Source organism: Gopherus flavomarginatus, unplaced genomic scaffold (genome assembly GCF_025201925.1).
Source record: "Gopherus flavomarginatus isolate rGopFla2 unplaced genomic scaffold, rGopFla2.mat.asm mat_scaffold_34_arrow_ctg1, whole genome shotgun sequence".
Taxonomy (NCBI): Eukaryota; Metazoa; Chordata; order Testudines; family Testudinidae; genus Gopherus; species Gopherus flavomarginatus.
This window is the reverse complement of record NW_026115061.1, coordinates 5073689-5088293: the sequence shown is the minus strand read 5'-3', so window position 1 is coordinate 5088293 and position 14605 is coordinate 5073689. Positions and strand designations below refer to the sequence as shown.

General features: G+C 51.4%; 1 protein-coding gene and 1 long non-coding RNA gene across 2 annotated transcripts; one reads left to right on the top strand and one right to left on the bottom strand.

Moving 5' to 3' along the window:
• Nucleotides 1–1837: 1837 nt before the first annotated feature.
• Nucleotides 1838–6814, top strand: LOC127042213 (zinc finger protein 70-like). Its single transcript, XM_050935830.1, has 3 exons — nucleotides 1838–2091; nucleotides 3112–3225; nucleotides 4603–6814. Exon 3 carries the CDS (start codon nucleotides 5109–5111, stop codon nucleotides 5649–5651), a length of 543 nt encoding a protein of 180 aa, XP_050791787.1. The 5' UTR covers nucleotides 1838–2091; nucleotides 3112–3225; nucleotides 4603–5108; the 3' UTR covers nucleotides 5652–6814.
• Nucleotides 6815–8567: 1753 nt separating this feature from the next.
• LOC127042236 (uncharacterized) lies at nucleotides 8568–13539 on the bottom strand. The gene is made up of 2 exons (XR_007771887.1): nucleotides 13369–13539; nucleotides 8568–8831 (listed from the first exon to the last, which is right to left on the bottom strand). It is a non-coding gene; the product is annotated as an uncharacterized LOC127042236 (long non-coding RNA).
• Between the last annotated feature and the right edge of the window lie 1066 nt (nucleotides 13540–14605).

Here is a 14605-nt window from a genome sequence, read left to right as displayed (position 1 = left end):
CAGAGGGGTGCTGGGCAGGGGGGTAGCATGGTGCAGCATGGGCCCACACCGAAGGGGAAGAAGCAGGATGGCAGCACAGGGCTGGGCTGGACAGTGCCCGTCTGGCAGCTCCCGGGTTGTAAACAGTGCCCTTGTACTGGGCTGGGTGTTTGAGTGAGGGGTGCAGGCTCTGACCTGGGGTATAGCAGGGGGTGCAGACACGTGGGCTCTGGGACGGAGTTAGCAACTCAGCACGTTGTGTAAGAGAAAGGAGCTGCAGTGATTTCATATAGACATAGAAACTGACAGAGACACTTTTACAAAGTCAAAGCGCGAGAGGCAGAGTTTGAGGGAGGGAGGGGGCATCTGTACAATATTTCACCGCATTCAGCCTCCTGGCTGGAGCAATAACAGCCCCGCAACACGTGTGTGAGACAGGGAGGAGCTGCGGGGTCTGAGCTTTGACAATGTAGGAATTGGGAGGTCTGTGCCCAGCCCCAGGAACCCGCCCCCTGCTCCGGGGCTGACATGCAGCGTCCTGGGAGCAGAACGAAAACAGCCTCTGCCCCCCCACAGCCCCCGACACCCCCAGATTTGCGAGCACAGCGGATGGCTCATCCCCAGGGGTCGCTGTCCCCCCCTTCCCCTCCCGAAACGGGGGGTTTGTCCCCGCACAGGGTCTGGCAGCGTCTCCCCCCCCCGGGCTTAACCCCGGCTCCCACCCCCCACCCCCGATTTTCCCCCTTCAGCCCCCTCCCGCCGCTACCTACAGCAGTTTGATCCCCCCTGGCCAGTAAATTTCTGCCCCCTGCTCAGACCCTGGCAGCCCCCCCGCTGCGATTTGCCCCCCTTGGTGCTTTTAAGCCCCTCAAAGAGGAGGCAGCAAATCGTAAGCAGAAGTGAGGGCAGAGAGAGGATAGCGGCAACAGCAAAGTTTACTGCGCATGCTCAATTCATCTGCGCATGCTCAGTGCAGCCAACGTGGGGAATGTGGAGCGGTCACTGTTTCTGTCGTTACACAGAGGGTGTCAGCTGGATCCCAGCCGCTGCAGCCGGGGAGCGGGGGGCGCGGGGCACAGGAAGGGGCTGGAGCAGCTGGGAGCGGGGGGGGTTGCAGAGCACAGGAAGGGGCTGGAGCAGCTGGGAGCGGGGGGGCGCTGGGCACAGGAAGCGGCTGGAGCAGCTGGGAGCGGGGGGGGGGGTTGCAGGGCACAGGAAGGGGCTGGAGCAGCTGGGAGCGGGGGGGGGGTTGCAGGGCACAGGAAGGCATTAACCCCTCTATGCCCAGCCGGGGGGGGAGCTCTTCGGCTACAGTGGCACTAGCTCAGGTCGGGGTTATTGGGGGGTTGCTGGTGGGTTCCAGCTGGAGGGGGAGGGGCAGGAAATACTGAAGAGGTGGCAACTTGTGGGGAGTTAGGGCTGGAGGGGGCAGGGAATACTCTGGGTGAGGAAAGGGAGGGGGACAGAGTGTGACAAACCTGCTGGGACTTGTTTAACGTGGGCCTAGATCCTCAGAACAAACACTTGGGTCTTGGGGGAGAAAATTTCCTAATTTGTGAAACAGGAAATAGAGAAACCAACCCCCTGGGCAGGGCTGGGAAAACTGACCAGACTTCCACTGCTGAACTCTCAGCCTGCTAGCCAGGGGCTGGTGTGACATGGAAAGGGGGCACCCACCAGGGAGGTGCAGGGAAGATGTCCCGGCCCCTCACATCCAGCTGCTGGCAGTGGGGAGGGTGTTGGGTTCCTACCATGGGGTTGTATCAGCCCCTGGCTAGTAGGTGTCTGATGGATCTGCAGGCAAAGACAAGGGATCTCTCTTTGTTCTCTCACCGTGGTGCCCCTGGCTGCCCTCGGCAGTGTGGGGATAGGATTCTGCTGACTGTGTCTCTCTCAGCGCTTCCATTTGATTGGCTGCTTTCCCCTGTGAATAGGGGGCTGTGAGTGGGGAGCAGGTATTGAGTGTTGGACTCTTGCTCTTTCAGGGGCCGGTGACCTTTGAGGAGGTGGCTGTGTATTTCAACAGGGAAGAGGGGGCTCTGGTGGACCCCACTCGCAGAGCCCTTTACAGAGACATCATGCAGGAGAACTATTAGAAGGTAACCTCGCTGGGTAAGGATTCCCATCCCCTCGGTTCTTAGAAGGGGAAATGAAAAGTTAAGGTTCACACCAGTCCCACAATGCCACCTCTGCTCTGTCCGGTTTCAGCATTACCCCGACATGCCAGTGACACACACACTAGCCCTCTGCCCTCCCCTGTTACAGAGCGCTCTGGGAACAGAGCAGTCCAGCAGAAACTCTCACAGCTTCTCTTTGCTAAGATAATCGGGTTCATCTCCATCATAGCAAACAGAAGCTTCCTCCCCCTGGGCTGCTCTCCAGTACTGAACCTCCTGCACACAGACCAGCTGAGACTTGCAAAGTCTTACCACCCCTTTGCCCTCAACTTGAGTTTTCCTTGTGAGTCACTGCCTTCACTTACCCCTCACTCGAACATACGCCATCAGGTTGCTGACATTCCCCATGGCAAGAACACATCCTTGGACACCTTTGCTGACAAAGCCTGTAACACTCAGCACGTAAATGAGGCAGAATTGGCCCCCCAAGTTTCACATGCACCTCTCTGCGTAGCACAGGCACAGCTCTGTCCAGCTGCTCCAACCCATCCCTCCATCAGCCAGTCACAGCTACAGCTGGCCCAGTGCACACAGCTGGAGGCACGTGGGTAGATGCTGGGATTCCCATCTGTGAACACAGCACACACGACGGCATGTTCTCTTAGTCTTTCCTCCAATCGATTATAGGTTCGCAGCTTTGAAGGCCAGATGTGACTATTAGGTCATCTGCTCTGACGTCCTTTATACCACAGACCATAGAATTCATCCCATTACTGCTGCATTGAGCTGAATACCTGAGTCCCTGTGGCAGTTTGTTAACCTTTGCGTGGCCCACACAGAACCATCCTCAGTGGTTCTTGCCAGCTGCAGGGTTAAGGATTGGGGGCAAAGTTAAGGTTGCATTGAAGGAGGAGGGGGGCGTTTACATTAACTTCTCATTTCCTGGTTCGCAGAAGTTTAAGTTTAGTCACCATCTATACCCTCCTGCCTCCCTTGTTTTCTTTCCCTTGAGCAGGGTTTCCAGTTTCCAAACCCTCTGTGATCTCCCAGCTGGAAGGAGGGGAAGAGCCGTGGGTGCTGGATCTCCAGGGTTCAGAGGAAAACGAGATCCTGAGAAGTCCCTGGACAGGTGAGAAAACATTAAACCAACCCAGAAATTGTAAGTGCGTGAAAGAACCAGCTGGGATTCCCCACAGAGACTCTGTGAGCTCAGGACAGTCCCCAGCAGATCTCACTCCTGGCTTCCTACAGATGGTGATTGACACTTTGGCTGGAGCTGCCTCCCTTCCGACTGAGCATTTGGATGGGGTGTGGGCAGGGCCGGCCTTGGGGAAATGGCACCCAGGGCAAACTTACATTTTGGTGCCCCTGGCTCCCATAGGCATGGCACCCCCCCATTCCCTCTGTCCCCCATGGGCTCACCAGGCTCCCCACCCTCCCTTCCCCCCAGCCCCTGCATTGTGCCCCCTTCACTCCAAATACCTGCTCCCCCTTCACTCCTAACTTCTGCCCCCTCCAGCCCCTCCCAACACCTGCCCCCTCCTGTGCCCCGAAGCCCTGCACTGTGCCCTCTCACCCCAACCCCTTCCCCTCCCTCCTGTGCCCCTAATCCCAGGACTGTGCCCCCTTCACTCATGCCCCCTGCACCTCCCTCCTGCACCCTGAACCCCTGCATGGTGCATACCCCCTTCACCCCAAACCCTGCCCCCTGCACCTCAACACCTGCCCCTTCCTGAGCCCCCAACCCCTGCACTGTGCCCCCTTTGCCCCTAACCCTTGCATCCTCCTGCACCTAACTGGGGAACCTGACCTAGATGCACAAAGCAGCTCGCATTGCTGCTCACTCCCCCACTGGACTGCTGCTCCCCTGCCCCACGCAGCCCTGGGGTGCTGGGAGAGGGGAGCAAGGAGCGACATCAGGGCTGCCTGCACTCAGGTCACTTTCCCTGCAGGCTGTGTAAGGGGAGGGCAGGAGAGCAGCTGCTCCTGATATCTCAGCATAACCCAGGTGGGGAGGTGACCTGCATGCAGGGAGCCCTGGTGTGTGTGTGTGTGTGTGGAGGAGAGGATATGAGGAGTGTGTGTATGTTGATGGGCGTGTGTGAGGGACTGTGTGTGTGGAGAGGCCCCTCTGCTCTGGAGCAGTCACCTGGCTCTGACGGCTGGTCGTCCAACTGCCCCCTGCAGCTCAGGTCTCTTCCACTCCCCCACGCAGCTGCTTATCTGCCTCCCTGTGCCATTTTCATCAGCCCAGCGAGCCTCTCGGCAGCAGGTCATATGGGAATCCAAACCCTGCGCCCGGCACCCCCTTGGGTGGGGCACCCGTACGCCCCACTCTAAAGGCCGGTCCTGGGTGTGGAGCAGAATTGATCCCCTCCGCTCTCCCCTATGGGGATGAGTTTGGGGGAATTCAATCGCTGATTTTTATTGTCTGTCTCTCTGGCACTTACTTAGATTTGCTCTCTGCCTTTCCATCCCCAGTTGTGAGATTTCTCCTCTCTTCTAGCAGGTGATGGGTTGGTGAGGGAGAGTGAGGAGCAGAATCCTCACTAGGAAGATGCTGAGCTTGCCGAAGTGCATGGGGAATTACTGCGAAGATCCAAAGGGAGCGTGACCAGCCCACGTGATCAGGGAAAAGCTGATGAAAGTTACCACAGACCAGAGAGAGAGCAGGGAAACCACTCAGAGGAGAGAGTGGATGAACCCATTAATTGACAGGGAATTCACAGGGACCTCAAGGAAACTACGTCCCTGGAGAAGATCCTCACGGAGGAGCAAGAGAATACGTGTAGTGAGTGTGGGAAAAACTTCAATTACCATTCAGGCCTTATTCGACATGAGATAATCTACACAAAAGAGAGACCCTACGAATGCTGTGAGTGTGGGAAAAGTTTCACTCAGAGATATACCCTTATCTCTCATCAGAGAATCCACACGGAAGAGTGACCCTACAAATGCTGCAAGTGCGGGCTAAGCTTCACTCAGAGATTAGCCCTTATCTCTCATCAGACAATGCACACAGGAGAGCGACCCTACGAATGCTGCGAGTGTGGGAAAAGTTTCTCTTGGAGCTCAAACCTTACTATACATCAGCAGATCCACACAGGAGAGAGACCCTATGAATGCCGTGAGTGCGGGAAACGTTTAACTCACTTCTTCTCCCTTACCTCTCATCAGACAATGCACGCAGGAGAGCGACCCTCTGAATGTTGTGAGTGTGGGAAAAGCTTCTCTCGGAGCTCAAACCTTACTATGCATCAGAGGATCCACACAGGAGAGAGACCCTATGAATGCAGTGAGTGCGGGAAACATTTCACTCACCTCTCCTCCCTTATCTCTCACCAGAGAGTCCACACGGGAGAGAGACCCTATGAATGCAGTGAGTGCGGGAAAAGCTTCTCTCAGAGCTCAACCCTTATTACACATTACAGAATCCACACCGGGCAGAGACCCTATGAATGCTGCGAGTGTGGGAAAAGCTTCACTCATAGTTCAGGTCTTTCTAAACATCAGAGAATCCGTAAAGGAGATAAACTTCATAAAAACCTTCTCTAGAGCTGTCAGAAGATTTTTTTCTTTAATTCTTTTGACAGTTCCCAGATAGTGAGTGTTAAGGCTGTTTGCATCTTTTGCACATTGAGGTCCCTCAGCTTCCACACATGAGTTGCCCACTTTTGAAGCTCGCCCGTCTTTGGGGTGGATCCTGTGGTCCTTTCTATCAACTGCATTGTCCTGCGAGTCATGGGAGTGGGTGTCCTTTCTATCAGGAATGTCATCACCCCAGGTGGGGGAGATGGGGAGTGTCTTCAACCAGCTATATTGAGATAAAATCTACCTGGATCTCATCACTGTGGTTGCCATGGAGTTAGCTAGCTTGAGTTCACTTTTCTGATGTAAAAAGACAGCTATTTTTGCAGTAAAGACATGGGCCATGGATAGTGGGTGGGGTTATCTAGCACATTTCCTCCTGATCTGACCTAACCACCATCACATTTCCTTGTCTGAACAAACCTGGAGATTCACATTTGTACTCCTCCTCCCAGTGCAAAGTTATTGTTAGAGACGTCAAGTTCCTCTCTGAGGACAGATCGTCTCATTCCCAGTTGTTCTCACATTACCCTGGATTGTGCAGAACAGCAGTTACTTTGTTGACTTTTTTTCTCATGTAAAATATATTTCAATATGATGAAGAGCTGGAGCAGTGTCAGGGAAATAAGGGTCATTTCAGGTTCTGTGACACTGGAAGGAGATGGGGTGACTCAGAGATTCCGTCCTTCCCCATCATCCCAGAACTGTTACCTTGTGCCTGAGCCATGCAGAGTTCACCCCTTCATATTCCTTCACTTCCCAAGGTGTCTGGTGAGGTCATGTTCTTGGCTGTCCATGCTTGGGAATGGTGCTTGGACGTCTTTGATCCTAAATCAGAGTCACTCTGGCAGGCAATGAAAGTGTCACAGACCTGGAAGGGGATTTCAAATGGATCCCAAGCACTATTCAAATCCCCTTTTTCCTCTATTGGCAAAGCCACTTCTGGGGAGGTCGGCTGTTTTTTCCACCCGTTATGAAGGTGCTAAAACTTCTGTGAATAACACTAATGAGACAGCACTGGGTGAAGCAGGTTTCAGTGGATCAGGGGAGAATTTCTCTTCCTGATTCTGAGACATCAGATGTAACCTAGTCTGGAATTTCACTTTAAATTAAAATGAAAGTGTCTTCTACCTCTTTGTGATATGGGTTTTCTATCTTTCATGAAGGCTCCTTGGTCATTTAACTGCATGTTAGTGGTGTTTGACAGATTGTAGCTCAGATTTATTGGGAAATTTCAGGCAAATGACCATCATTTTTTACTTTAGGTTTGTTTTTTCCCCTATTCCTGCATGATGACATGGAGAAAATTCAAATACAGTTCAATCAACAGGAGAGAATACTCGTAGCTGGTGGACATATTATCAGAGAAACAGTCTGTTTTTAAATCTCCATTCTGAAAAGGTGAACAGCAGCAGACCCCAAATGGTGCAACTGACGGAAGTAAGTGCACATGGTCACAGGGTAGTTCAATTGTTTAAGTCAATATTGTCTCTCACTGATCCAGGGATAGAATTCCACAGCAAGTGACTTGGAACTAGGCAAAATGCCCAGGAATTTGGTTCCCAAGGTATTTGTGACCCAGTCCCTACAGGAGGTTACCTCTGAAGAGATCTCCTGGCTAATCCCAAAATTTGGGAAATGCTGTCTGTGATGAGGTGCATCAACCCTGCACTGGCACTGCTAGTGTTAACTGCACCCTGTGGGCTGAAGAGGCCACACCCCCTCACCCTCTCTGGGCATGCTCCGAATGGAGACGGAGTATAAAAGTATAGAAGTTATAGAAGTATGGAGTATAAAAGGGAGCAGCTCAGCTCAGCCTGGGTGGACTGAGGAGGAGAACAAACCTATGTTGTTGGCTCCTACCAGGAAGCTGCTGGACCCCCAGGCTGCACCATCCAGCCACCCTGAGGCCTCTGCACACACTTAGTTGACGGCCAGAGATGTGATGATGGATTCCAGGACATTACCAACTCTGAACATAAGGGAAGTGACTGAGGGAACGGGACTGTTGCAGTGAGAGATCAAGCCTGGACACAGGAGTATTGTACTGAGGATTGAGTGGAATGAAATGTTATTCTCCTTCCTGTATGAGTGAAGGGCAGCAGAACAGACCTAGTCCGTCCTGATGGAGGGGTAGGTGAGTGAAGAATACCTTTTAATTGACTGTATAGAAGCAACTCAGGATGTCACCCTAAACCAGTGGTCCCCAAACTTTTCACATTGTGCCTTTTTATCCGTGTCTGCGGCCTCTCGGAAACCACGGTCGAGAACCAGGGCTGGGAGTGGGGCTGTTGCTTGCTGGGGAGAGGGGTGCAGAAACAGGTAAGGGGGTCGCAGCTGGGCCAGGGGCTCAGGTTGAGGGTAGGGTGGGGGAAGAGCTGGGACAGAGTGAGACTGAGTGGTGCTCCCTCCCTGCCCTCCATGGGGGCTGGCTTGGGCCCTGAGGTGCCCCCCTGAACGTTCCTCTGTGCCCCCCTAGGAGTCATGTCCCACATTTTGGGAACCGCTGCCCTAAACTGACCCCTAGTCACTAAGCAGGGGCTAGTGATGCTAAAGCCCAGGGACAGGGAGCTTTGCCAGAGTGGAGCCTGCAGGTCACATCATGGGGGGCGGACACATGCTCCGTGCTCTGGAACAGCTCTGAGCCAAACCCAGGAAGAGTCGTCATCAGTGTGACACCCTCCAGGGGATGCTCTCATTAGGGGAAGCCTCCTTGCCCTCAGCCCTCCTAGGACTGACCTTGGACTTTTCAGCACCCCTGTTCCACACCAGGAGCTTTCTGTAGTGAGTCACCTTAGCAGGACACCTGGGAAAGCCTTAGACCCCTCACCCCAAAGGGGAGTCATGCACCCCCAACTTCCGCAATCACCAGTGACTCTCAGCCAGCGTTGTAAAACAGAAGGTTTATTAGTGGTCTGGAATCCAGCCTGCGAAAGTTCTGTGTTAGCACAGGAGGCAGGAAGATTCAGCAATGTCCATCTTGGGCAGACCCAGAACTCAGACCCTGGGCTTTCCCATCGAGTCCCCAGACCAGCAGACTCCATGCTTCCAACAGCCCAGCTCAGCCAGGTTCTTTGTCCCTCTTCTGTCCTTTGTTCTGTTTCCCAGGCAACCTGCTCACCCGGCCTCCAGTTCTTTCTTTGTTCTCTGAAAGACATAAATCTACACCATGTAGAGGGCAAGCATAGGAGTCTATTACACGTAGCGCTGGCGGAATGTCCCCTCGCTTCTTAGGCTCAGAGACACTGCCAATTAATTGATTACAATCGAATATATAAACTTTCCATGGGCGGGGGAAAGTGACGGGGTAGGCAGTTCCACGCCCCGGGATAGGTTTTGTAGCAAGACAAGATAAGCACATTAGCCAGTGGTTAACAGGTCACATAATGCCTCCGCCCATGGTCTCAAGTTAGCAAGTTAACATTTCATTAATACTTTGATAAAATATTAGTATAAATTATATAGGTTGAATTCTGATTTGGGGTCCATAGCAATCAAAGGATTGTCCAACAGGTACATTCCTAGGGGTTAAAGCAAAGAAACAGTGAAAATATATGGCAATAAAGATTGTTTTCTGTGTGTCTTAAGGCAGGCATTGGTCCTTGGGAAGGGAGGTGGAAGGATGCTGTATCTTATACTGACATGTGCCAACTCTTCATAAACTCAAGCCTGGATCTGTGGGAAGAACATCTCCCTACAGAAGAAACAAACACAATAGGAACAGGGATTCTTTGTTCAATCTGCAACTCTGAATAAGACACAATTATTTAGTTCTTAGCTCCAACACTGGCAGCTTGCTGACCAGGCCTATCTTAGCAAGCAAGGCTTTCTGTTAACCCAGCTTTCTTTTAGTTGGTCACTGTTTGCTAGGCCTCTGGTCCCTTGACCATACTCTGGACTTTGGGTCTGGAAAAGAGCTGGCACAATCCATAGACCAGGTTGTTATGCAAAATGCACATGGATTTGAACCCTTGACATACAGTAATAGCAAAGTTCTTGGTTCAGGCTTGTAGCAGTGATGGAATAAACTGCAGGTTCAAATCAAGTCTCTGGACTCCATCCACAGCTGGGATGGGTCATTCAGTCCTTTGTATAGAGATTCAGTTTGTAGCAAAGTCCCTTCAGAGGTATGAAGCAGGATTGAAGACAAGATGGAGACGAGGCATCAGCCTTTTATAGTCTCTTGCAGTGTGGTCTTTGCTTTCTTTGCCCCAGGGACACTCTATCCAGCACGTGGCATAGAAAAACCTTAGAGTTCTGTCCATAGGCAGGTCCCTGCATACCTTGCTGAGTCACAAGGCGTATCTGCCTTCTCTCAATGGGTCGATTGTATAGCTCATGGTCCTTAATGGGCCATCAGGCAGACTAGGCAGAACTGACACCAACTTGTCTGGCTGGGGTGTTTCCCGGAAGCAGAGCACAAGTTTGAAATAGGGACAGCATAGAGCCAATATTCATAATGTCAACTACAAAAATGATATACATCTAGATATAGCATAATTATAATCAGCCAATCAAAACCTCTCCATAGACCCCTTACACAACAACCTTTCTACAATTTTGGCTGCAAATATAGAACAGTGGCTGCAACGGTGATCTATACAGGTACAGATTGTGTCAATAACATCACAGGAGGTGACACAGCATCAGTGAGACTGATACTGGAATACTGCCTCCAGTTTTGATGTCCTCATTTGAAACAGATGTTGTGAAATAGGAGCTGGGGCAGCAAAGAGCCACCAAATGTTCTGAGGGCTGGAGAAAAATGCCCTATAGTGAGCTATTGAAAGAGCTCAACCTGTTTAGCTTCTCAAAAGAAGATTGAAAGGTGATTTCATTGACGTGTTGAAGTGCCTTAATGGAGAAAAAAGATTGGGTATTAAAAGGGTCTTTAATCAAGCAGAGAAAGACATAACAAGACCCAATGGCTGGAAGGTGAAAAGAGACAAATTCATATTACAACTAAGGCACAAATAGTCAACAGCGAGGATGATTCACCACAGGAACAAGCTACCAAGGAAAGTGGTGGATTCTCCATCTCCTGATGTCATTTAATGAAGACTAGATGCCTTTCTGGAATGTGTTTGCCCCCAAAGTAGCTCTTGTGTCATACAGGAGACCTGTGATATTCAGGAGGTCAGATTAGCTGCTCTAATGGTCTCTTCCGGCCATAAAGTTGACTAATTTCTGAAAAACAGAGTGTAGCATTGGGAGCAACGTCTGATGTTTTCCTGTCTAGCCAGCTTGCTTCCTAGAATGAAAGCTCCTTGAGTGGGGTGATCCACAGGGAGTAGCTCAAACCTCCAAAGGGCCTGGCCAGGGGCAGGACATTGGCACAGCAAGGGAGGGGTGTGGTCGTGACATCACAAAGGGCTTTTGCAGGACCTCAGACTATTGGTCCAAGGTAGGGGGGGAGGTGGTGACCTCACAGAGAGATGCTGACATCAGCCAGGCAGGACAGGGGCGAGGGGCCAGGGAAACCTCAGAGACCCCTGTGGCTTTGCTTCAGCAAGTCTCCTTCTCCAGGTCTCTCTTTGAGGACTGAGAGAGTATTCGGGTTCACGGACGTGAGTGCCAGGAGAAATCTCTTTCGAGTTTTCTCCTTCCCTTTTAGTGATTTTACTAGAAAACAGCTGTCCCTGTTTAGAAGGTAGGAGCCTCCTCAAAGGAAGGGGTGTCATGGGGGTGTCACAGTTCAGATGCCAATGCCCCACCGCCCCCACTGTAAGGAAGCTCCTACCACCTGCTCTGTGTTCGCAGTGTGGGAGTGAGCAGCATCCACGGCAGAGATTTGCTCCTGGCTGCTGGAGCAGAGCAGCAGGCTCAGCTGTCAGAACTTCCTGGAGCTATGAATGGGGAGGGCCCCATGGCTCTGTAGCAGAATGCAGGGCAGGTGAGTTCACGGCGGGCATTGTGGGATACTGGTGGAGGCCAGTTATGGTTATATAATGAACGGCAGCATCTACACTGGCACTCTGTCCCTTTAAGCTTGCTACAAAAAGCTCTAGGCCTCTCATCGAAGTGGTTTTATTTTGTCACCAAAACAGGGCAGTTTTATCACCAGATGTGGCATTGCAGTGTGTACACTGGTCACAAGCTGCCGACCGAGGGAGAGTTGCGTGTTTTTCACACAGCTGAGCAATATAATTCTGCTGAAATAACTTTGTAGTGCAGACCTGGCCAAAGAGGGTTTTACACACACACACACACACACACACACACACACACACACACACACACACACACACACACACACACACACACACACACACACACACACACACACACACACACACACACACACACACACACACACACACACACACACACACACAGAGAGAGAGAGAGAGAGAGAGAGAGAGAGAGAGAGAGAGCTTGCAAGGAACACCTCATCTGCCCCTCTGCTTTGCAGAATCCAAAAACAAACAAAGCTTTTCAGGTCCTGATGGAGATGGCAGGGAGTCAGGTATGGTCAGACAGTGTGTTTTAGCCACATGCAGGCATAATGGCTTAGCTGGCTAAAGCACTTGCCTTGTATGTAGGAGATCCTGGGTTCAACTCCCAGTGGTCCCTAGGGGAGTGGCTTTTGGGGCACCTGGTATTGGCTACTGTCAGAAGACAAGATTCAGAGCTAGATGGGCCTTCGGCCTAGCCCAGTGTGGTTTTTCTTATGGTGTAAATTATGCTCAGAGCCATTGATAATAGAGTTGCTGAAAGTTTGGGAGATAAGAGTTGACAGGTCAGTGGTCTAGTCTCCTCACAGATGACCCCCTGCCTCTGAAACAGGGGCAGGTCTGAGCTCTCACAACAAATGCTCATTGTGGCTGCCAGAATCTGTGGGCAGCTCATTTAATTTGCATTGAGGGTTGAGTCCTGCTTTGTGCCCAGTGTGTGAGAATGAAAATCCTAAACTGCCCTTTGAAATAACGAAAGCAGCAGGACGTGTTATTGTCCCTGCCCCAAAGCAGGCAGACCAATGGAGAAATACCATTGAGTCCAGGGTAATACTCCACTGCCATTTTACCTTTTTTGCTTGCTAAACTCCCTCTCAACCTTGTGGGGTCCCAGACCCCGGTATTGAGTCTGAGCCGAGACGTCTACACTGCAAATTTACCAGCCCACGGCCCAAGCCCCAGGAGCCTGAGCTGGCATGGGGCAGCTCTGGGTGTTTCATTGCAGTGTGCACATAGCCTAGCATATGTCTACACTGCCATTAGCACACCCAAGTCACTATTCTCAAACCCTGGGTCAGCTGATTCAGGCGTCTGGGGCTTGTGCTGCAGGGTAATAAGATTACAGTGTAGACACTTGGGCTTGAGCCTGGCTTCCAAGACCCCACAAGGGGTGAGGGTCTCTGAGCCTGGGCTCCAGTCTGAGCCCAAATGTCTACACTGCAGTTTTTAGCCTCACAACCTGAGCCCCAGGAGCCCAAATCAGATCGTCCAGGCCAGTCGGGCCACAGGGCTTTTATCTCAATATAGCTGCACTCTCAGGGTACGTCTACATTGCAATGCAAGCCCAGGGTTAGCAGAAGTCATGTCAGCAGCCCCAACACATAAACCTAAACCATGAGGAAAAGACCCACCCACAAATAAGCTGGGCAGTGTCCTTCTCCCTACGGTTCGTAAGTCCAGCAACCAAAAGTCATTTAACATGAGCCATACCCTCTCTGCACCCCACTCACAGCTGTTGTCCTTAGTCAGTGCAAGCCCAGAGGTGCCTCTGTAGAGTTCATCTGCCATCCTGGGTGGAAAAGGGAGAAAATAAGAAGGCACTGTACTCACTACGTTGTCTAGGGACTCACTCACCCCTCCACAGCCATGCTGTCCTAACATTGGTCTAACACATAAATTTTACTATGAGCACTCAGGCCCTAGCCCACTTAGCTTTGGAACCAATGTCCCCTGCCTAGCGAGTGCTATTGAATTGAGGGTGAATCCCTCCATCGGGGTCTGCCAAGCACAGTTCTACTGCCCTCGATTCACACAACAAGTACAACAATCCTTTATTTCTCCTGTCCCAATAACAAGGAGACTGGGAATCCAACACCAGCCAAAAGTGATCATTTTGGCAAGCAACCCAACATATTTCCAACATGCTGTAAAATCCACATGCAGACTCATACACGAAACCTTGCAAGAAAATCTTCCTGAGGGGGTCTGAAGCACCTGCTGCTGGGGGGAAGGAGGGAGCTGTGGGTTGGGATTGAGGGGCACTGGGAAAAGGAGGGGCTTGTGGATTGGGATTGAGAGGCACTGGGAATAGGAGGGGGCTGTGGGTTGGGACAGAGGAGAAGGGTGAAGAGGAGTAGGCTCTGGTTGGGAGTGAGGAGCAGTGAGCATAGGAGGGACTGAGGGTTGGGACTGAGGGGCACTGGGCAAAGAGGGGACATGGGTTTAGGCTGAAGAGCACCCACATTTGGGGATCCAGCAGGACGGGAAAGGCAGCAAGTGATTCTAATTCCTTTTGGATATTCTGTGTATGTGTGTGTGCAGAGGAGGAACATGCTATATGCCCAGAGGCCTTTATTCCTCCATCCTGCAAGGACAGAGGGGCTGTCAGGAAGTTGTCCCTTCAAGTCCCCCCACACAAAGGCCCTTCTTAGGAAAGGCAAAATCCTGAAGAGAAAAAAGAAGATAAAAGAAGAGTCCAGAAAGACAGATTTTTAAAGATATAGTGAATAACTCATAACCTGACTAGGGGCTTGAACTCTGGACTACTCCAATTAACAGTCTGCTGTGCTACCAACTGAACTAGCCAGGCTCACAGAGCAAAAGTGTAAATTGGTGCAGAGGAGAAACTAGTCAAGAAAACAAGAGCAGGAAACAATAGGGGAAACCTGCTGCTCTCTCTGGTCTGGTCAACACTATGAGTTTATATCCAATTTAGCAGCATTAAATCGCATTAACCCTGCACCCGTC